The following is a 22921-nucleotide window of genomic DNA, read 5'->3' as shown; positions in this document are numbered from 1 at the left end:
AGGAAGAGACGGAGGAGAAGGCTGCTTTTTGTCACAATACACATTTATTGACCAGTCTGTTAGCTGTTCCATCAGTCTAGATACAGAGCTGTACGAGTGTTAGTATCTGATTTATTGCACGGTTATATTCACATGTAACTTAGTATTGCATTTCTTATCAGGACATTTTGCTAATTTTGTTGTTTGTAAATTAAGAGAAGTAACAAAAACTCCAAAATGTTTCCTTTCACCAGATTCTTTCAGTCAACTTAAAGCAAGAACAAAAGTCTTTAAAATAAGCAAAATGACATCTCAAAATCAGCACTGTTGAATATGTGTGGACTTACTGTTCAGCGATGATGTAGCCGTCCTCCACAGGGGAACACCTCACTCCAGCAACCTCCACATTTCCCACCATGTCCGAGAAGGCCAGACCCAGATTTGTGCCATGGATGGTCACCCGGGTTCCTCCCTCTGGAGGTCCGGCCACTGGGGTCACCTACGGGGCAAAAACAAATTATACAAAATGTCTAGTGAGGAGTGATATTTAAATAAGATTCTGACTTCTGACAAGAGAGAACGATTGAATCAGTGGTTGATAAGGCTGCCAACATTGTGATAACTAATAGGGATAATAATAGTCCTTTTTTAAATCTCCTGCTCCAATCTTGCACAAATATGAACATGAAAATGTATTCCAAGGCCGCTTTTTTAAATCAAATAACCTTCAAAAGAATGTGTTATAAGAGGTTACCTATCATGTCTGTCCAGCTATGAAGCTCTGCTACATGTCCTGCAGAGAGTGCTCAGAGTATTGCAAACTATTTAGTGGAAGCATCCTAAGAATTGTCCTCTGCATAAAATGATGTAGTAAAGTTTTGGTATCAGCGCATATCAGAACACATATACACCAATACCGATATATCTCTGCTCTGCTACATGCACTGCAGACGGTGCTGAGGGTATTGTTAACTATGAAGTCGGAACAAACCCAAGGCTTGATTTCTGCACGTGTTCTCTTTATTTCTACACCTGTTCTGTGATGACATGAGTACAGGTTTTCATGGATGCTCAGGGGTAAATCTGCTCTTACGGGTCCAGGTGGCCGTAAAAACCAATTAAAAGCTCTCCCACGTCTGGGAATGTCAGAACCTGATGTGAGTCATGTGTGCTGAGAGGATCACTCTCTAAGCACAACTGCGGCTCAACTTCGGCTGCTCTGACCAATCACACGCGACGAAAACACCTTTTTTAACTTCTTTAATATCCTTCATTTCCTTCTTCATAAAAACTATAAAATACTCAAATAAAGGTGACATGATGATCAAAAAGATGGGAGGGATTATTAACATTCTGGATCGGCGTCTGCTCATAACAAACAGCCTTTGCCACGCACGATAAACCTAACAAGGGGTTATATTAATGCGTAGTGCCGACCCCCTACTCATAAAGCACAATATGGCTGCCCAGCGTGACCTTGGCACGGGGTGGCACGCTGCCTTCTGTGCCGCAGAGCCCCCGTCGAGGCTTCGACCTGGCCTCCATCCAGCCCTTTAAACGCAGGGGGGAGACGAGGAGGGAGGAAGAGTGAGGGCACAGAGAGGAAGGAGGAGAAGAAGAAGAAGAAAGACAGATGGAGTTGACAATACTGTTTTCGTTGGGACAGGGAAGTAAAAGGAGACAGAGGAGGCTAAGAAAGAGGGGGGCGTCGGGGAGGAGGAGGTGACTGTCGCTTTGCTGTGTGGAGCTGCTGGAGCTGGGTAAACAATCAATATGCCATTACTGGCCATGCAAGCAGACGGGGGGAACAAACAAGTTGTGCCCGCTTACTGAGCTGCAAAGTTCCACGTGACGACGACCCTTCCCCTCCCAGTGCATCCTCCCTTACCCCCCCCACCCCTCGACTCCCACCCGGGTGTTGCGGCTTCCCTGTGGGACACCGGCATTGTAATCTAGATTCAGTGGACATTAATTGCTCTGGATGTAAAGTAAGTGTGTCACTGCGCCGCCTGAGGGGTCTGAATACATGAATCTTTTAGCACTGCTTGGGCATGCAGGGTATGGGGGGGGGGGGGGAGAAACATAATGGCTAAATATATCCATGTCAGGCAATGGAAGCAGCTATTCGAGTAGACTTAGTGATGGTTACGTAAGCAGTGTACGAGAGGCGGGAGGAGAGGGGAATCAGAGACGAAAAAGATAGAGAAAGAAGTGAAGAAACGGGGAGGGCAGAGGAAGGGGAAAGGGACTTAAAGGACGGGATAAAGGAGCAGAGGGAACGCTGATGCTACTCTGAGCAGTCCGATCGGCCATGATGGATGACAGGTGAGGCGGCGGCGGTGACGGGACCGGTTGATGGTGTATCACAGATCGGGGATGCTAAAAGCTTGGGAGACCTCCTCCTTCCAACCCTGGAGGCTGAAATGGAGCCCTTCCCACGGTGGACCGAACACAGGAAGACAAGTCTAATCCATGCATGAAACCCATTTGACTGAACCCCCCCCCCCCCCCCGTTGGCAGAGAGAGCACTTGATTCATCAGTGGATCATAGAAAAAAAGCAGCACTTCAAAGGCTCACGCCACCGAAGTCTCCGGGCTGGGAGGCGTGAGACGAGTGCTGCTCTTTGTCTCTGTTTCTTACACAAACAAGAGGAACTTTAAATGACCCTCCTTTACACGAGACTGCGGTGTGATCTCTGTTTTACCAGACACTCGAGTCGTTAGTTGATCAGACGGAGCCCACCGCAATCACTGTAGCTCCGTTTAGTTTGGATAAGTGTATTTCTTTTACAAAATATACAAAAACCCATAAAAACAATATCAAAGCAGTGTGGTTGTGGCATTTCTAAAAATCCTGGATGAAAGTCCACTTGTGAAAAGTGAATATTTCTTATCAAATAAACTAAAGGGAGCAAGCTAGAGTCATTTCTAAATACATGGGAGTTCAAAAAATGTCTCATTGTGGATTTAAATTAAAGCTCCTGTGAGGAACTTTCAGTTTGTGATGATTATGGCGCCCCCCGGTGGACAGAGTGATACCTCTTATTTCTCCTCTGATGTGTTTTCTGATTAAAAATCTCAAATTTGTTTTCTTTTAACTTTCAAACATCTGACTCACTGTGAATCTTTACAGCAGGACGATGTCAGTGAAGGCTGTTTCTGCAGAGTGCTGTAACTCACTTCGTCCTGACACCTAACCTGCGGCAGTGTTAAAAATTAATATGTAGAAAATAATGAATCTTATCGCTGATGGTCTTGTTTGCTTTTGGAGGTCACAAAGAGGCATGAGCATTAATTTAAGTCTATTTAAAAAAAAACAGACAAAAAGTCCTCACAGTTGCTTTTAATGTTTTTGACAACAGGAAGGACTCCTTTATGAAGAAAAAATAAAATTCATAAAATTCCACAAGATAACTCTCTGATAATTGATAAGGGAGGATTCTGAACAAGGGAGGATTATACAAATGTAGATGAAGATTGTTAAGCCTGTCTAGGCAGGTGAGAAGGTAATTGTACATTATTAACAACTAATATCTGAAACAAATGGTAAACCTGTATTATAATACATCCCTTTAAAGTTCAATGTTAAAATTTAAATAATGTTGATTAAAACATTTTTCAGCTTGATCAATCTAAGAACGATGGGAGCCACAGCTTTGCAAAAAGTTGATAATCTACTGTCTTTGTCGAGGTAATATTTTGTATGTAGAAGTACTCAACCCTGCTATAAACAGTCTAACTGTACAGTCGTATGTGTGTGTGGGTGTATGTACAGTATGTTTATCTCTTTTATCATTTTGTCTCCTTCAGGCAAGGTGACACATCCTCCTCCTGTACACACCAGCTAACTTGTTTGTCTTACAGCATGCAGACTTTGAGAGGGAAGAGGAAGACGAAGCCTCATTGGGCATGCAGGCACACTTAGCTGCCCCCCCCCCCCCCCACCCCGTCTTCACCCTGTGCTGCCACGCCGTGCTCCCTGTGTAATCCTTTTAAAGTCCTTCTTGGCATTGTCACACTGTAAATAGAGGGTTATTCCCCCAGAAAAAAAACAGCCAGTCAGCTTCCACATCGCACTTCATATACTCCCACTCTTACGCTTCCAGTAGCATCATCTATCTTCAAGCTCAAGGGATCAGAGCACTGGCCACAATTTTCTTGGCAACAAGCAAAGAAAGAGCAAAAAAGAGGGGTGAGCTGGGTGCTAAAAGTGAGAACGCTAGAAATAAAGTTACAGAAGAAGAAAAGGGGACTCTTAAAGAGACGATGACCTGCTCGTTTGAGCGAAAAAAACAAACTGGTGTCAGAGAGAAATGGCCGTTGATGTGAAAAGCCTAGAGGATGTCTGTCAGAGGGGTGTTGACTTATTCAGCTGAAGCAATGGCGGGGAAAGTTGTGCTGATGCAGCCGAGGCTAAACTCAATCCATACAGCACAGAGCGGTGCACCAGCCGGCTTCCTGCAGGCTATGCAAGCCTAGCATGTCGCTGTAACTGCAGGAGCTGACTGAGCTGAACGACTTTCTGCAAGACAATTCGCAGCAACTAATATTTAATCACGACTGTTGGAATATAGAACGTCAGCATTTTACTGTATATGCTTTATTATTAACCTTTAGAACAGACATTTATTGCATCTATTTATCTCCTCGAAAGCTCTCGAAGATTTAGATTTCCACGACATGACAAGAGGATGGATTTTTCCACTCTTTTCCGGATATTTTTGCTTTCTCAATGAAATAGCCTTTTATTACAATTTAGGGAGCTCGCAGCTAATCTCTTTGTCTTTGGAGTGTGCCCGCGCTAATTCCAGCACGTCACATTTAATTGTGAGCGGCATTTAATGGGCTTGATAAAAAGCCCACTGATCACTTGTTCCCAGGAAACAAAAGAACATCCTAAATACTTTATGGGGCTCTTTAATGTCTTGTATTCCAGCCAAAGAGATGCAGCTAAGTGATGGAGAGTTGTTTTAGTGTGTAAAGAGGAGAAAACAAGAGGGAAAATAGATTAGATATGGACTTCCTTTGTGGATGAAGGAGATGTTCTCTGTGAGTAAACTGATGCCATGACAGTCTTAACCATCATCCTCATATCTAACATACAACATGCAACTGTGCCAAGAAAAAAAACACTGTAAGAAACAACCATCACAGCTAAATGTTTACTTGTTCAATGGAAAATATATAAAATACAAAAGATATGAGAAAACGTACACAGTATGTGATTGACATCTTGAAAAATATGGGATTACCACGTATGTTAAAGTGGGGCACAGGTGGCCTTGTGGTTATGTCGCACCCCATGTACGGTATGGAGGCTATAGACCTCCAATCGAGCGTCCCGGGTTCAGATCCGACCTGTTGCTCCTTTCCTGCATGTCATTCCCCAATCTCCCTCAATTTCCTGCTCTATCCACTGTCCTGTCAAATAAATCTTCAGAGCCATTTATCTCTATAAGTAAAAAGAAAATAATATATTTAAGATCAATTTCTCACAGATTGACCAGGATGTAAATCTTAGTTCATTAACTTGATGCTAACACACAATTGCCATTAACAGGCCAACAGATAAACATCACAATCTCTGTACATTTGAACTAAAATGGGTCTTCTCTGTAGTTAAGAGACTATTAAAGTGTCTTTGCACCTCAGCAGTCTCTACAGTTGTGTCACTGGTCACACGGTTAGCTAAAGGGCAGGAGTGACCGTTGGGCATCTGTAGTTATATTAATAGCAGTGTGTTAATACAATTTATTGGAAAAACCATGTGAACATGACAGATGGTGTCAGTTGTCCAATCTGATGATCCAAAAAGCCTCTGCTTGGACTGCACAAAGAAGGAAACCTGTAGCCGTAGTAGTTTTTATTCAAGGTTAGTTTAAAATGACTTATTTATCATTAAAATCCCCAAATACTGGAACATACCACTTGTGAAATATTAGAATAAGTGACCCTCTGTGGTCTGTGGTTACCCTAGTCGGTAGAAACGGGGTTAATGTATTGCTATAGGTGCGTGAGCTTTGTTAGACTTTTACAAGTCGTTGCCTGGCTAAAGCCTCGCTGTGCTCTGCTTTGTTCCGTCAGCCGGTGTAATGAAGGGAAGCACTCATTCATTCAGTACAGTGCAGCAGCTCTCTCAGGGTGACAGCAGTGAGCGGTTGTACTGTGATACTGACTGACGGGCCCATCATCCCTTTGGTGCTCAAAATATCAACAATAAGCCTGCAAACACTGAGCGAGCGAGGGAGAGAGAAAATAATCCTACATTTTTTTTTTTCTGTCCTTAGGCAACAGCTGGATGTTTATATTCTGTGTCACTGGGAGGCAGGGAAGCCACTCTGCTGTTCTCTAAACTAATACAGAAGCCATGGCCAAAGCCTATTGAGGAGACGCCTTTCATATGCCCGTCCAACTCCCAGCCTCATTTGATGCCGTTCCCCGTGCTGTTAGCGGGGGCTTACATCTCTTCAATATTAATAGCCCGTGGTGGGAGGCACCGTGGCACTTAATAGAAACATTAATTATTCAGGAGGCCTATCTGGTGGTAGGCACATCTACTAATGTGCGAGTATGTATACAAATCAGCTCATGATGGGGGCTTTGGTGCATACAATCACAACCAAATTTATTAATAAATTCAGCCCACCAGGGGGATGTCTGCTCCTTAAAGAAACTGTAATCACGGAGAGACAGAGGCGGGGGGGCAGGGGGGGCAGGCAGGGCGCGGCACGAGTCCGCAGACGCCGACTTCACCGCCAACCGCTGAGGGAGACATGCTGAAGTAAATGTGAAATCATTTAAATTAAAGCCGAGCTGATCCCCCCCCCCCCCCACACACACCTGTAAACAGACGTGATTTCAGACAGCCCACAGGGGGCTCCGTTTCCCTCTCCTTTCCCCCCCCCCCAGCCCCTCCGTCTTTTCCTTCTTCCCACCCTCTCTCTCTCTCTCGGTTCACTTCCTCCGCGCTGTCCTTTGTTCTCTCCCGTCTCCTCAACTTCACCCCACTCAAACCCTCCAGACGCTCCTCGCTCTCATTCACAATTTAAAGGAAAGATTCACCTCGCAACACCTTCACTGGAACATGAGAAAAAAAAAAGCCTCGATAGAAACTGCATGGAATTATTTACTACATTTGTGAGAGAGTAACTTTGTTTCCACAGAACTCGACGGCTCCCCAGCAACTTCAAATTTGATAAGTTGATGTTACATGAAAAAAAAAACATTTGCAATATCTTTTTTTTCCACTCTACCTGACATGGAAGACCCCGCAGCTTCTGCAGATGGACAAACTGAAATATCCCTCAAACAAACAAACAAAAATGGATTTCTGTGCTCATCTTGAACCACGAGCAAGTCTGCAAGCGCCGACTCTGATTCTGACCAACTGACACATAAATCTGATGTTCTCTCTGCAGATATTTGGGATGGTTGAAATGTTGTTGTAGCTCTTTTGGAAGTATCTCGAGGTGATGTGAAGTGAACAAAAGCCAGAGGTTATAATCAATACGGACGATGGATGGATCCATGATTCAAGGAATACTGCACCTGAAACTGCTCATTGTGCAAGTTTACTTTTTCTTTGCATTGGTTTGTTCAGAGTATTTCTCACCAAGTGTCACTATCAATCAATCTTTATTTGTATAGCGGCAATTCATAACAAATGTTATCTCGAGACACTTTACTAAAGAGCAGGTAAAAGACCTCACTCAGACCCAACATTAATCCATCATGAGCACTAGCAACATTTAGCTTAAGATACAGCGGCAAAGAAAAACGTCCTTTAAGAGGCAGAAACCTCGAGCAGAACCAGACTCATGATGAACATAATGATCTGTTGAGGCTGTGTTGGACTTGGAAAGGTGGGATAGAGATAGAGGGAGATGAGGGTAGAGACAAACAGAGCAACAACAATGAATCACTGTTGTGCACAGGTGACAAAATGTGCTGTCGTTGGGCCGCTCTCTAACACTCAATAAATGTTTTGGACCACAGAGCCTGCCTCTCAAAATGAACAAAAAGCATTTTTTGCTAATTTCCTGAGTTATTAAAAATTGTGTATTTCCTCCTCCCCCACAAGATCACCACCTGCATATACAATCCTTATAGAGTTTAAGTTGCCTTGGTAACCGCATACTGGGCTAACTCTAGATGAAAACTCAGGGGGGGGGGGGGGGTGGTTACGTCCTACTAAATGCCACTGAGCATGTGCCGTAAAATGACAAACTGAGAGCATAATGGAGTTACACAAGAGCATAACTTAATTCTCTGAGATGAGTCAGAGATAGTATGCCTGGGAAGAGAGAGACAAACACACACACACACACACACACACACACACACACACACACACACACACACACACACACTGAGTGGAGATGACAGACAGAAAAAGTAATGGATGCAGAATTTAAAAAAAAAAAAAGTATTACTGGAGCTCTCCTCTCTCCTCTCTCACTGTTTCTGTCTTATCTGCATCCAGTAGAGCAAATCAATTAACCAAGTCGTTAACTTCACTTTTTAATTGGCTGGAGTTACATGCGAGTGCGCGTTTGAGGAATAAGAAGGGCGAATTAATCGATGCCAAGGTAGAAGGGTTTTTTTTTCGCTGGGTTAACCACAATGCACTGGTGCGTTACCGAGCCCTAATTAAACAGCACGTCCTCCGAGCTCGTCTCCCCTGTGGCAGCACACCTACAGGAGGGGGGTTTGAGAGGTGGCTTGAGCCAGCAAAGGCCCACTTATGGGAAAACAAATAAGCACTTCCAGGTCGTGACCCCTGGTGGTGCTGAGGAGGAGGACATCAAACCACTGGGGGCCGGGATGCTGAGAAAAGGCTCAGAGAGGGGGAGGACCACACACACGAGCCCTAGTTTTCAATACAATCGTCAAATACAGTATATTGAAAGTATCAATAGTCCTATTCAGGCTGCTTTTTCGGGATATTTACATCCCTGTGATGTCACATTCAATCTGAATGTTGCCGAGGTGTAATGGGGGGGACAAAGTGTTCTCCGGAGGCGTTACAGGGGCGAGACAGGACCAGCTGAGCAGCGCATGCAGCACTGTGTGCGCGCATGTCTGACTGTGTATGTGGAGCTCCAGCTGTGCTGTCGAAACCCAATGTGAATTCACAGACTGGGACAATGAGGGATCAATATGAATGTACGTAATGACGACTGAGCTTAGTTCTGACGCTTTTGCGGAAACACAGTCGGAAAAGTGCAAAAATAACTGTTAACTACAAAAAGGGTAGCTGCTCACGTATGGAGAGTGGCTGATTTTCAGTGTTTTTTTTTTAATGCGTGGCTGACAAAGGTACTTTCAATGAGATGGAATAACCTCGTGAGGTGACAAATTACATTTCAATCTAAGAGCAGTCATGTATGCAGACTGCACAAAAAGAAGGCAGACGTCAAAGAGACCAAAACTTTTAAACTTGTGTTTGTCTGTGTGTGTGTGTGTGTGTGTGTGTGTGTGTGTGTGTGTGTGTGTGTGTGTGTGTGTGTGTGTGTGTGTGTGTGTGTGTGTGTTTTATGTTTGGAGCCAGAGAAAAATAAAGTGTGCTGAGTGTTTCCTGGGTGACTTAAAGCTCATGTGAGGAGATGTTTTATGCAAACAACAACAGTCCCTAAATTAAAGAAAGCCTCCAAAAAAAGGAAAAAAATAAAATAAAATACGAGCCAGGAAGACATCAAACGGCTACAAATCTGCAGGCATTAGGTGGGCTCAGCACCCTGGGGAGCTTCTCTGAGCCTCATTGGAATTCTCCTTGGGTCCAGAGGAAAAACAGAGCAGAGTAGAAGAAGCTGCTTCTCATGTTATAGCTCTCAATGACATCTCATTGTCAAGAATCCTGCACGTCTCTAAAGTGCTGTTATCAGAAGTATTGCGTAACTGTTATCCGGGTTGATGAGGTGCTTTAGAGAACACAAAGCACGTCTCTCATTATGTAAGAGTATCTACAGTGTCACCGATGACAATGTGTTATCTAAGTGTTGTCAACTGTATCCACACTTTGATACTTTTTGAATAACATGTGTATCAAACAATGAATTCATTAAAGCTCCTGTGAGGAACTCTCAGTTTGAGTCGTTTTTTAGCGACCCTTTGTACAAAGTGTTACCTCTAATCTCTTTGTCGATTTTGTCCTTTTACATAAGAGTGTTTTTTTTTTTTTTTGTATTGTGAAAAATCTCATCCTGCTTTCTTTTAAGAGTCAAATGGATCACTCACTGTGAATCCTTTCCGTGGAAAATGTAAAAAAAAAAAAAAACAACTGCTTTTATTCCCCTCGCCAGACACCTACCCCACAGCAGAGCGTTGTATGCATTTGTTTTTTTAAAAAGTCGATATTTACGCTGATGGTTTCTTCTCTTTTGTAGATCATAAAGAAGCATCAATATTCATTTCAGTCGGCCTCAGCTGGAAAACTCCTCACAGGAGCTTTTTTTAACGAACCGCGCTTTTAACAATACAGAACTAACCATCAGGTTTAAGCAAAAAGCTGCCATCAAGAGAGAGAGAGAGAGAAGCTGTGGTCGAACGCCCTTTAGAGGGAGAGGAGAGAGTGAGGAGAGAGTGAGCGATGTTTTCACAAACAAAGGGCTGAGTTAGAGAAATTAATCGTTATTCTTTGATTGTTTCTCAGCATACAGACTCTCTGCACTACTTCAAGCTCTTAAATTGAAGTTGTATTTAAGTTCTCGTATCATGAAAACCCTTTCCGTGTAAACTTTTGAATTTCACCTCAACGCCTTATGATCCTCCACACAGAATGAGAACCTGAACCTGATTATAGCTCATTGATCGGTGCTCAATGTGTGTGGGCAGGCCGGACGGACCGACCGACCGACAGAGGATTATGGGTGCTCACCTCGGTGATGCGTGGGTTGGTGCACTTGACGTTCTTGGTGGACAGGTTGAGCCAGCGGGTGGTGTAAGGGTTGATGGGGGGGCAGTGGTGCCGCAGGGTGCACTTCCCCTCTCCGCTGCACCAGCCGCACTGGAACTTCCTCTCCGCCTTCAGACACATGCCGCAGCTGTCCCGCTGGGCCGCACACTTGTACAGGTGCACTGTGGGAATATACAGTTAAAACGCGACAGCTGAAAAATCTACACGTTAAAGTCTTTGGAGAGTAAAAAAGAAAAAAAGGTCTGCTGGGAAAGAAATAGCCCCATCAGCTGTACGTCTTATTTTTTTACATCTCCCATATTTGAGGACAAACCTGTGATTAATATACTGTAAAAATATAAACACAGTCAGTATCTTTTCTCGTTTCCTACCTTGGATGTTTTCCGGGTTGTCAATAATGAAGTTGCCGTTCCACACCACCGAGAAATCCACAGGAAGCTCGCTGATTTTCATCCCCTCGTACAAATACTGGAGGCCGCGGAAGGCGAGGAAGCACGGGAAGGAGACACAAAGCAGAGGAGAACTTTAATGGGATGTTTGGGAATTTGAATTCCCAGGGTTGCTCGTAGATGCCGAGCCGCGGCCCTTCCAGTGTTGCCCCGGTGTTACATCATCTCATCATCAGAGAGCTGACGACGTGAGAAAAAAATGGGACGGCTGAGCAGGAGCCGGAGCTTCCCCTCTGGCCTGTAGGGATGCTGTCCTTAGCTGGCTCCTATGCCCTTAACGCCAGCCTGAGTTTGCAGTGTGGAAGTGTGCGATTGTTGTATTGAAAGAGAGTGAGAGAGAAAGAGGAAAATGTGTATATCTGGTGATCCTTTGGGAATGAACTGCATAAGTTAGTGTGTGCCTGACTGGAGGGCAGAGCGATGCTGCAGCCTCTTCAAGTGTAATAACCTCTGCTGCTTTAATGTCTCCACACGCTTATGTACACAAAAAAACACACACACACACACACAAATAATGCATCACCCATTCAACCTAATTTGGCAAGTTCTGGGCAAGCATCACGCCGACCCACCGAGCTGTTCTGGCACTGCACGCTGGAGCTGTTGAAGCGCAGGGCGGTGACTCTGTGGCTGACCCCCTGGATGTGGAGGACGCACTCGTAGCCTCGCTGGCCGGACTGGGGCTGAGGGAGGTTCCTGGCCTTCAGGGTGATGGGCTTCACTTCCCCCACAGGGATCAGGATCTCCTCGGAGCGCACCAGCTGGGGGCAGTCCTGAGGGAAGACAAACAGGAGGGCAAGGTGTTGCTAAAGTGTTGCTCTTTTCTGTGTTTGGGTCACCGAGGAGAAACAACATTTAAGAAGATTGAAATGTGAAGAATAATGAGCCTTCCTGCAGCTGGAATAGAAAAATCAACCGTTCTATTTTAAGAGCTACTCCTATGAGCTTACAGTACGTAGGGGCTGCTTCTGAAAGTCTTCATTGCAGGGCAGTGCTCCTACACTGCAGGCCTTGTGCTCTCCTTTGTAATGATTAGAATTACAGCGTTTCAGTTTGCATCTGTTTTCTGGATGTGTGTGTTTGACTTGGTATGGTTTACTGTGTTTGCAGAGTTTTCTGTTACTGCAGCTTTTTGCACCCAACTTATGCCTTTGCAGTGCATTTCTGTAGTTGCACTGAAATTGGACTTTGGCATGCATTTTTTAATATGCATCATTTCTGAATTTGCTGCACACTTCTCTTAATGGACATTGTCGACGGTGTTGCGGGGCGTTTGCCTTTGTCGGCCTCCTGTACTTTATTCACACTACTCATCTAAGTTATTAAGATGATTTTCATGCCACAATTTTCCTGGCTTCATTTATTGTATCCAGGATATGATCAAAGTATGCTAGAGAATCATAAGGTTGAACTAAAATCTTCTGGATTACGTTTGCTTGTTTACGATAAGAAACAAATGCTTATTGCTGCACAGATACAATACACACCGTTTAGGTGAAGATCCGTTCTAGTGAAAAACAAACACACAATCTGAACTGAAGTGGATGCAATCATAAGGTCCACCTGCATTAGTAAAAATCACTTATGTGCGGATATGTAAGTTCTCTAAGATCTACTTAACATCATTGCTTTTAAAGGAGATGCCTGTGCATTCCAAAGATTACGCTCTGTGATGTTGCTAATGGATCTCTATGTTTTACCAATTTAGCAGCTTAAGGAGCGGTTTGTTAAACTTCTACACAAGTTAAAAAAGTTCAGAAGAGAAAAGACACACGGGCAATACCAAAGTATTTTCTTTTCAAACAGTCAGATTATCATAGAAACACACCTCCTGCATGTGATTGACTGGGTCAGAGTGATCCTGTGTCATCGTTAAAGACACGCTAAGCTCGATAACTCCACAGATAATAGAGTGTTAATTGACGCTGCGGAGAACAAGAGAGCTGAGTGAGAAACGCCAATGTGGAAATAGAAGAGCTTTAGATGGCTGTCTTTCTGAAGACATGCCCCGAGGCTGACTCTGAGCTGGAAGACTGAGCAGGATGCAGCAGGCAGGAGGAGAGCGAGCGAGCGAGAGAGAGAGAGAGAGAGAGAGAGAGAGAGGGGGGGGGGGGGGGGGGGGGGGGGGGGGCTAGCTAGCTTGATCATGCAGTATGCATGTGTATGTTTTTGTGCATTTGTGTGTTTTATATTCCATATGTTTTTTGTTTTTTTTGTGTGTGCATGTGTGTGTTCGTGTTCCACCCACCTCGGAGGCGTTGACTCGTCCCTCCTGGAAGGAACAGCTGGAGGGGTCATGGGTACACAAGTTGCGGTACTTGCACCAGTGGCAGCGGAAGGCACTGTTCACACATGACAGACACCTGCGTGGACACACATACACACACACACACACACACACACACACACACACACACAGACACACACACACACACACACACACACACACACACAGAGTCAGGAAAAAAAAGCAGCAGAGTCAAGGAGAAGCAGCGAGTTTGCCAAAGTGGGGGGAAGTGCCACGGAGGAAATGAGTTAAGATCCCAAGTGGGCACCTGCTGTTGTTGTTGCCCTTGTGGTTGGCACGGTACCTAAACGCTGCCGGGGCCAAACCCTCCCTGCATATATTTTCTTCCGCCGTACATTAATACCACGTGTCATGCGTGCGGGTCGGGCTGAATATTAGCCCTCGTAAACCAGAATCAGATGGAGGGAGGAGAGACAGGGAGCGAGAGAGCGGAGGAACGTTGAGTAATGAGGACAAATAAGACACTGGCGCAGCTTGATCCTGCAATTACCATTAGCCCTGCATTGTCGGAGTGTGGCTGTAATTACCAGCTGTTAGGTGTGTGTCTGTGTGTGACAAATGTTTTTAGCATGTACAACATGTTTGTGTGTTTGTGTCACTACAGGGGGGGTATACCATATTTGATGTTAGTGTAAGAAGTCTTTTATCAAAGGGTTATACTTTTACGCACAAAATGTTAACACAGATGTGTGTACTTTCTCTTCCTTATACTTTTAAAACAGGCTTTACTACATAAGCTTTGAGGCATTAAAGGGGAATTATCTTTTATCTTAAAATGCAGCATAGAGCGCCAGCATTCTACGACCACATGTGATTTCAACCTGATGGGCTGGAACAAAAACACATAGAAACGAGGATTCCTTGGCATATCCGTCAACACATATCTTTTAAAATAGACAAGTAGACTCGCCTTAAAAAATATTTATACTCAATTGCCTTCAGTGTTCAGTAACACGTCAAGCACAAAACCCCATAGCTCTGTTAGTCTTGTGTTACACTGGAATTAACTGTCACAATTGTTGTTGTTCTTGTCTGTTACTATCTAATGCTTTGTTTCTGCACTGTTCAGCACTTTGGATCAACTGTGTTGTGTTTAAAGTGCCATATAAATAAAGTTGAGTTGAGTTGAGTTAAGCAAGTAGCGCAGGTGTCATGTGAATGTGATGTCTGCGTCACACAGGGAGAACATGTGGCGCCTTGAACGGAGGGTGGACCCGCAAACATTTCTGAAATCATTAAAAGCAGATTGACGGCTGATCATCCAACTGATCATCTTTACACTGGAGAGTATTTCTGTGATTATATTGTTTTACTTTAAAGTTAGACTGATTTCAGTCCCATTGTTTATGGCGTGAGGTTCAGCCAAGTTTGCACAGATAGAAACGTCCTTAATGAGGGCTGATTTACTTTAATACTGTGAGTACTTTCGCAGCCTGTACTTTAATAAAGACATTGACGTTTTTGCCAAATCTGCTTTAAATCCTAAGTTAAAGTCTCCCCGCCAAGCTGCATGAACACAAGTGAAAGTCTCGCATTCGTTTTGAATTACCGAGTTATTTCACACAATGACCTCAGAATCTGACTTCAGTACAACGAAGTTCTGTCAAAGTGTATGACACACATGGCTGAGGGGACAAGAAAACAGTAAAGTGACAGCCTGAGGCTATAAGTCCTGACACTTATTGTATGCTTCTCTCACAAACACCGCTCGTACTTTAAATTAATTGTGATGGCATTTACAGCGCGATGTATTCATGAAGAGTTGTTCAGGAGTTGTGTATTGTAGTCTCGCTTGGCTCAACCTCCCTATTCTCTCTCTCTCTTTCTCTCTCTCTCTCTCTCTCTCTCTCTCTGAAATACGTTTTCAGTTACACACACTTGCTTACTGTGAAATATTAATCAGTGCAAAAGCTTGGGAGGGAGCTCTGGCGAGCGCACTAATTCAGAAGAATGGGGCTGATTCACCTTCTGGCAATCGGAGAGTACACTATGTGTGTAAGACTGAGAGAGAGAGGGGAGGGGGAGAGAGAGAGAGGTAGCTGGCATCAGAGCGTGCGAGGGAGAGTTTATGCCCTTTTCAAGTGTATGCATCTTTCTTTGCGTGTCTGAGTGTGTGTGGCTGTGTGCACGAGTGTGTTTGTCGCCGGCGATTAACTGGGCTGATGTGAGAGCTGGTAATTGCTTTCTTTGCTTTCAAACAGCAGACAGCCATATGCAGCTATAAGGCAGAGTGTGTGTATGTGTGTGTGTGTGTGTGTGTGTGTCTGTGTGTGTATACGAGAGAGGCAGGGTAACATTGCCAGCTTTTATCTGGCAAAGGAGACAGTGGCTACAACATTTGGTTTTACAGCCGAGGGGATAGTGAAAGGCTAATATGACGTGCTAAGATATCTGCCCCCCCCCCTCCCCTCCCCTCCCCTCCCCTCCCACCCTGCTAGCATCACTGCTGTGATGTCCTCAGTGTTCTTCCTGTGATACTCCCAAGTCATCAAGGCCTTTTGGATGTAGCTCAAACAGAATCTGCCACCGTGGAGCGAAAGCGAGCAATCGCAAAGGCAGCGCCGACACCGAGATCTCTAATTCAGGGATTCAATCCAGCATCACTCTATCAGTGACAGACACGGCATGAAAACAGGCATGAAATCCCCACTGAAGACCTGTTAGGCAGAGAAGGCTGCGTGTTTTGTACAGCAGCGTGTCTGAGAGGAAGGCTTCATTAGCCAAAACAGCACAGAAACTTCCTGTTGTGGTGCTCAGGGAGCATTCAGCGATCAGATTACATTAGTCTTTACAGAGGATATTTTAAGGGCCAGCTTAGGTTAAGGACAAATTGTAACTAATTCCCAAAGCATTGATCCAGTGGGTTTTTTGGGCAGCAGGGCTGGGGCTTTGTTTTGTGGATTAAAAAAAGAATGAATGGGAGCGAGAGAGAGAGAGAGAGAGAGATACTCACAGTTGGTGAACACTGCAGTTGTAGAACTTGACCTCTGTGCTGATGAGCATCTGACCCGTCTCCTTCGAGTTGAGTCTCAGCTCAACGCCCGACCAATCTGTAAAAAGAGATGGAAATATTTCAGCAAGCTGATGTGCAATCAAAGTACAGTGACATACTTTTTTTTTTTTTTTTTTCACATCTTTTTTGCATTGTTTTGAATGCACCATTTATTTTTCTTCATCAAGCTTATATGGTACCATCTTTCAGTGCTGCGATTGGCTAAGAAACCTATGAGTAAAACTTTAATAAGGAAGATCACCCGAATGAAACTAAACAGGTGCATGGTTGTAGAGAGTTCTTATAATGGTCAAAGTTTGGTTGGCTTTTGGTTTGTGTTGATTTTGGCGCCCCCTATGGACAAAGCTGTACCTATTTATGATTTTGCTGAATTTGTACTGTAAATGTGTAAGAAGTGTTTTGTTACCAAAATGTATATATATAATCTATGACTCATCCAGAATCTTTGTGAAGGAATAAAAAAATAATGTGCAGCGTGCTATTATCAATTTGTCTTGACACCTACCCTGCAGTAGCACCTTCAGGCACCTAAAAAAACTAAATGGAAATGAACCAATCTATAAACTGATGGTCTGGTTTGCATTTGAGGCTCATAAAGGGTCATTCACATTAATTCCAGTCTGTTTCAGTACCAGCAGAAATCTCCTCATAGGAGCTTTAAGGCACTGATGCTGTCGCTGTAGAAAACTTATATATTTTATTACTTTTACTACTTATAATAACCCCTCAACCAATAGAAAGCAGTTTTATTATCTGTCTTTTGCCATTTGATTCCTAAAAAAACAAAGACAGAAATAAGTATAGATACATTTTGCTAGACTTAACACAAAGCAAACATGACTGTAGTTCTGTCACAAGATATTATTCAACATGGACTTTTACACAGAACACTGACAGCAGCCTCTTGTACTGCTGGGTGAAAGAGCTTACAGTTAGAAAGCCCTAAAGGCAAACTTTCAAGTAATGGATACCAGCCAATCACAGCAGAGCAGTATAACCCAGTAACAGCTAATAAGTGCAGGATTACAGGAATGTCTGGGATAAGATGTGAAGCACTGAGAACAGAAAACATCACTAAATCTTATTTTTATTGGTTAGATTTTATGAGCTGCATGATTTGGCATATAAGTTAGAGTATTAAATAAGTAAAAACGTATATACGCTTGCATGTGTTGTATGTACACAAGCCCAATCTAAAGAAACCAGGCTCATGTTTATAAATATGTTTGGTAAAGTTTGAATTTTTCAATCAGATAAGATCCATTTATTCTGATCAAATTTAACTTTCCTGCATCTTGCTGAACAGAGTTTTGGCTGTGCATCTGTTCTTTTTCAAAATCAGCCTTTTATCTCTTCCTACGGGGAAACAGACTCCATAAATATGTGTGTGTCAGAGTGTGTGTTTGTAAATGTGTATGTGCAGAACAGCCTGAATTTCAGATGACATTCAGTGTGTAGGAGGCTTGAATGACCCTCCGTGCCCCGTTCTCTCCGCAGCACCTGTTGGGAATCAGGCTCTGTTTCACACAAGTCTGTTCAGCAAGGAGAGCTGGGCTCATCGCTGACTTCTACTGTTACACATTAGTCTCACAGGATCCGGCAAAAAACAGAGTCGTGCTGAGTTCCCGTCCACGCAAAAAAAAAAAAAAAAAAACTCCTGTAGGATTCTGGTCTTACTTTGCAGGGATGAGCGCCAAATTTTTTGTATAATTTCAAGCTCAACATCATCAACATCCCTCCTGCTCATTTCATTTCTCCTTCACTTTGTCCTTTTCTGCACTTTTAATCTCATTTCCTCCTCTTCTTTCCTTCAGGACATTGCCACTGCACGATCGATGTTGATGTGCAACAGATAGAAAAGCTTGCTTAGGGACAGAAGATGGAGGAGGATAGCGGGGAGGTCAGGAGGAAGTGGCCTCAGGAGGGGGTGAATGTAGAGTAAAAACAGCCAGGAGAAGGGACAAAAGAGGAAGGGAAGGTGGTCAGAGGGGAAGAAGGGAGGGGGGGATGGAGGGAAAGGAGTGGCAGGATGGATGGACAGCTAGATGGATGGATGGATGGAAGAGCTTACAGGGGGATTGGCTGACATTTACCTAGGGGAGAACAGTCATATTAGCGCCTGATGCAGCAGTCCCCCCATGGGAGCTCTGGGCAAACAGGCCTGTCATTTACTCACAGGGAGGAGGATTACCAAACCCCCCAAAACACACACACTGATTTCCACACACGGCACATTATATATTATTCAGGGTGTTTGGCTTCGACACCCTGCGGCCATCTTGGCTCGCAAACAACAGGTATTTACTGTCAGACAACAGGTGTTAGTATTCATAATGATATATGTGTTTGCAAATAAATAAATGCCAGATCTGCGGTGGTTTATTTACTGAAACATTGCTGGAGGGATGCTCGAAAGGTCAGCAGATTTCTATGAATAGTATATTAGAGGTGATTAGCATATGTTTATCCTTGGACTTACACGTTTTTTTTAAGCTGGTTATAGATACTTTACAACAACCATTCATGTGTTCTACTCTGGACTTGTTCTTTTTAGATGAAGGGTAATATAGCTGATTGGATCTTTTGACCTCTGTTGAAATACATCACACTTGAGGGGATTTAAAGGGGCTGTTCAAATTTGCACACATTTGAAAACTGGTGACTGTGGGGGTTGCGTATGACCAAAAAAGCTTCACCGCTAACCCTACAAAACTTCAACCAAGTAGCCTTTCCACTACGTTTCACTTACATGTACAAACTTTGGTAGACGCATGTATCATGTCAAGACCAACAAAAAACCCTCTTGGAGCTATTCCCAAAACTCAACAGGCGGTCGGCCATCTAAATGGTCCTACTTCAACAAACTCATCCAAGGAGACTTAACCAATCCAGCTCAAACATGGCCAACAGATAGAGAAGTTAATTATGATGAAAAAGCTGTTCAAGATTTGTAATGCAGTAATGCTTCATTGCCATGGCAACACGGCTTATGCAATAGGATGTTATTGTACCTCAATTATCAAGTTTCCAATCTGACCCAAACTTTTCCCCAAGTTCTTGCTAAGTTCTTGGTTTTCTCATGCTGTTTGGGTTCTTTTGTTGTATTGCTTCTTATTCTTTTACGGAGAGCAGCCCAGAATATTTCAACAAAGAAGGTGCCGCACATTGTTTCACATTCATTTTCAAAATGTGGTCGCCATATGTATTAATACAAGGCCAATATAAAGGCCTCTTGCAGCTAAACCCAAAAGGGAAGTTGTCAATTTCTCTTTAAATTTATTCCAAAAATCATTCAAAGTCAAAGTCAAATACCTACTGGTAAGAGGCTTTGTGGCTTGTGTGGGGGAAACAGCATTCATATTGACATTTACACTGCATTGTCCACACTTTGTTTCCATAGCAACGTAATGTATATGAACATGTTTTTTGTGCATGCAACACAGCGGACACATGAGGTGATATTTCACTCCTTCAGGCAGTGTCAAAACCACATGGACCTTTCAGTTCTGCTTGCAGTTTTAATTAAATGTTTTTTTTCTGTGTGTTTTTATCAGGTATCACTCACAAGCAAACAACAGACTTTAACTTGGCTTTGATAAGACTCTAATCCTCCACATCAGCTTCCCCCATCGTCCCTCAGCTGATTGAACTGCATGACAGACTAGTGCCTATTAGCCCTATCTGAGGGCGGTAATGTGGTGATCTGCAGCTCAGCCACAGGCCAGGGGACCTCAATCTGATCCCCCATCAGCTCTAATGGGGCCTCGCCTTGTGTGTAGCACACTTCACAGCCAGTCGACTGATCCTGGATCAGCAGGAGTTTGTTATCGGGACGGGTGCCTGCTTAAACTCGGGAATGTTGAATCGATGAAGAGGGTTCAGAGTGTGTGCAGATGATCAGCCCAATGCAGCATGAATGACATACAGAGAGGGACAAATGGGGATCTTTCAAAGACTGTGTTCTCATCTTTTGGCCAAGATCAGATCAGAGCAGGGTTGACTGGATAGAAAATTCTCTTTTCTGGAAGCACACTATTCATCAGATTTCCATGGTGTGTTTGTCTGATTGTTTTGGGTACCTTGGTCTGTGGGGATGACGGGCACGTCCTTGGCAGCAGGAGACACGCAAAGTATCTGGTTGCCGTTGACCTGACCCTCTACCTCCGTCAGGTTGCCAAAGGAACAGGTGATGCCCGCGGAAAGGTCTGGAACATGGCTCACTCGCACCAGTAACTGTACGAGACAAGAAACAACAACGTTTAAAAGATTTGACAAAAGTTTGAGGCCTCAGATTTTATTACAATTTTCAGTGAAACTGGGGAAACATTTACTACTGCACATGCCTAATAGCAGTGAGAAATTGCATATTCAGTATAGATGATATGATAGGGAAGATGTTAGAAACATAGCAGATTGAAGTGCAGCAATGAAATAAGCTCTGAACAGAATGTAAAAAAGAACACTCTGCCGCTGGCAAAGCTGTCCGTCCAGTTTGCCAAGAAGCGCTGCTGCTTCTTAAAAATGTTATCAGCACCATAATAAGAGAAAGAAGGCGGTGATTCGATCTTAATCTAACTGTTTTTACTGAGAGTTTCTTTTCAGAGGTAGGAGCCGATCATTTTGACTCAGTCAGGGGTCGAAACTAAGAAGAAGCCTTAAAAGGGGAAAAGAAGGATAAAAAAATGACACGACTAATTCTATTTTTGTGCGCTCTTACTTTGTCTCTCACAAGGACACGTAGTTGCATGAGACACAAGCAACAACAAACAAAAAAAAACACCACACCGCGCAATCACACACGATGTAATCTGCAGCACACACATGCGGATGCTCACAGAGGCGTTTGAAGTCGTTCTCTGGAGAGCAGTGACACCGGGGCTGGAGCGCTCAGCTGCTCTGCCTATAAATAAATGTATTCTGCACGCACTGGCTCTGGAGTGTGTGTGTGTGTGTGTGTGTGTGTGATCCAGCTCTCTAGCCAAGAGAGGCAGCCTGGATAATTATCACCATGGCATTTCACATTCTTGTTCCATTAGCTGTTATTTTTGGGCCATACCGTTTGAAGTTTCTCTTTGTTTTATCTGCCTCTCACTAAACGCCGCGGGGCTACTGGGACAGGCGAGGCAGCTGAGCAGCTTAACTGTACGACTTTTCAGGAGATGCTGACTGTCTCTGCAGCCGACTACACGGCCTCCCTCGTTAGCTGGCTTACTCCTGTACCCATTCAGAGGATATATGATGTCTTTTCTGTTTTTGCGGCAGCAGCAGCAGAGGACCTCTCGCCTTCCCCTGTTTTTACTCTCACCGTGTTTTCTGTTGCTCCACTCGGAGGTGAGATCCTTGATTACAGCGATCGCAGCAATCAATGTCTTTTGTTCAATGAAGAATCCCCTGAGTTGCCTCTCACATTAATTAGCTCTTATCGCGCCGTCAAGACACACACATACAGATAAACACTCAAATGTTGCCGCTGCAGAAAGTAAGCTCATCCCAGAGCGTGACGCCTTTGCTCTTTTTCTTCTTCTGTCGATGATGTTTTGCAGCCTAATTGGTGGCAGAATCAAAATAAAGGTGATTTGGTTTTTTTTGTTTTTTTTTTTAAGCTGCCCGTGCCCACATGAAGAAGAAGAGGCGAGTGTTGTCATGGAGATCGCTGTCGGCCCCAGTGGGATTCTGGATTTGTGAGATGACCCTGTTGCTGGAGTGGCTGACATGGAAATAAAAAAAACATAACTGCTGACACGCTGTCTGATAAAGTGTTGTTTGTAAACTGGACAACAGGGGCGAGACCCTCTAAGGGCGGGTGTGAGGAGGAGATATCATGCCATGGGGAAAAGAGCAGCTCTGGAGAAACCTGCTGTCTATCATCATCCCATTATTATCAAATGGGCTTGTTTCCTTGGACCAAACTGCCAAAATTATCACATCCTGGACTCTGATGCCTGGAAGAATAGTCTATGAAAGTATGCCAAACATCTCTGTAAACAGACTGAAGAGCGCCAGTACTTACAGATTACACAACTCGTTCTGTAGATGTAAATAAGAGCTCGCCAAGCACCCTGAAACATAAATCAGCTCAGAACAAAATGAGCACTAAGGAAAACTGTTTCTCTTGTCAAACTCATGTGTTTGTCTATCAATGCTTTTGACATAATAAATATAAATCTGTAACCCAAATGTTCAAACTCTGAGGTTCTCCTTTGATTGGTTTTGTTGGTTTCCTCATATTTTTTTTATTCCCTTAGTTCCATCGTAAC

The 22921-nt window shown here is 43.8% G+C and overlaps 1 protein-coding gene across 1 annotated transcript in view; it reads right to left on the bottom strand.

Annotated features, from left to right (window-relative positions):
* Nucleotides 1-22921, bottom strand: part of plxna2 (plexin A2) — a 211398-nt gene that overhangs the window by 63275 nt on the left and 125202 nt on the right. Inside the window, exons 7-13 of the mRNA XM_061057927.1 lie at nt 20744-20897; nt 16605-16701; nt 13592-13706; nt 11916-12116; nt 11266-11362; nt 10856-11055; nt 327-478 (exon numbers count right to left, since the gene is read on the bottom strand). Coding sequence (XP_060913910.1) covers nt 327-478; nt 10856-11055; nt 11266-11362; nt 11916-12116; nt 13592-13706; nt 16605-16701; nt 20744-20897 — 1016 coding nt within the window. The remainder of the gene's footprint in view (nt 1-326; nt 479-10855; nt 11056-11265; nt 11363-11915; nt 12117-13591; nt 13707-16604; nt 16702-20743; nt 20898-22921) is intronic.

Source organism: Labrus mixtus, chromosome 15 (assembly GCF_963584025.1).
Source record: "Labrus mixtus chromosome 15, fLabMix1.1, whole genome shotgun sequence".
NCBI lineage: Eukaryota > Metazoa > Chordata > Actinopteri > Labriformes > Labridae > Labrus > Labrus mixtus.
The sequence above is the reverse complement of the archived record's forward strand: the minus strand, read 5'-3'. Positions and strand labels throughout refer to the sequence as shown.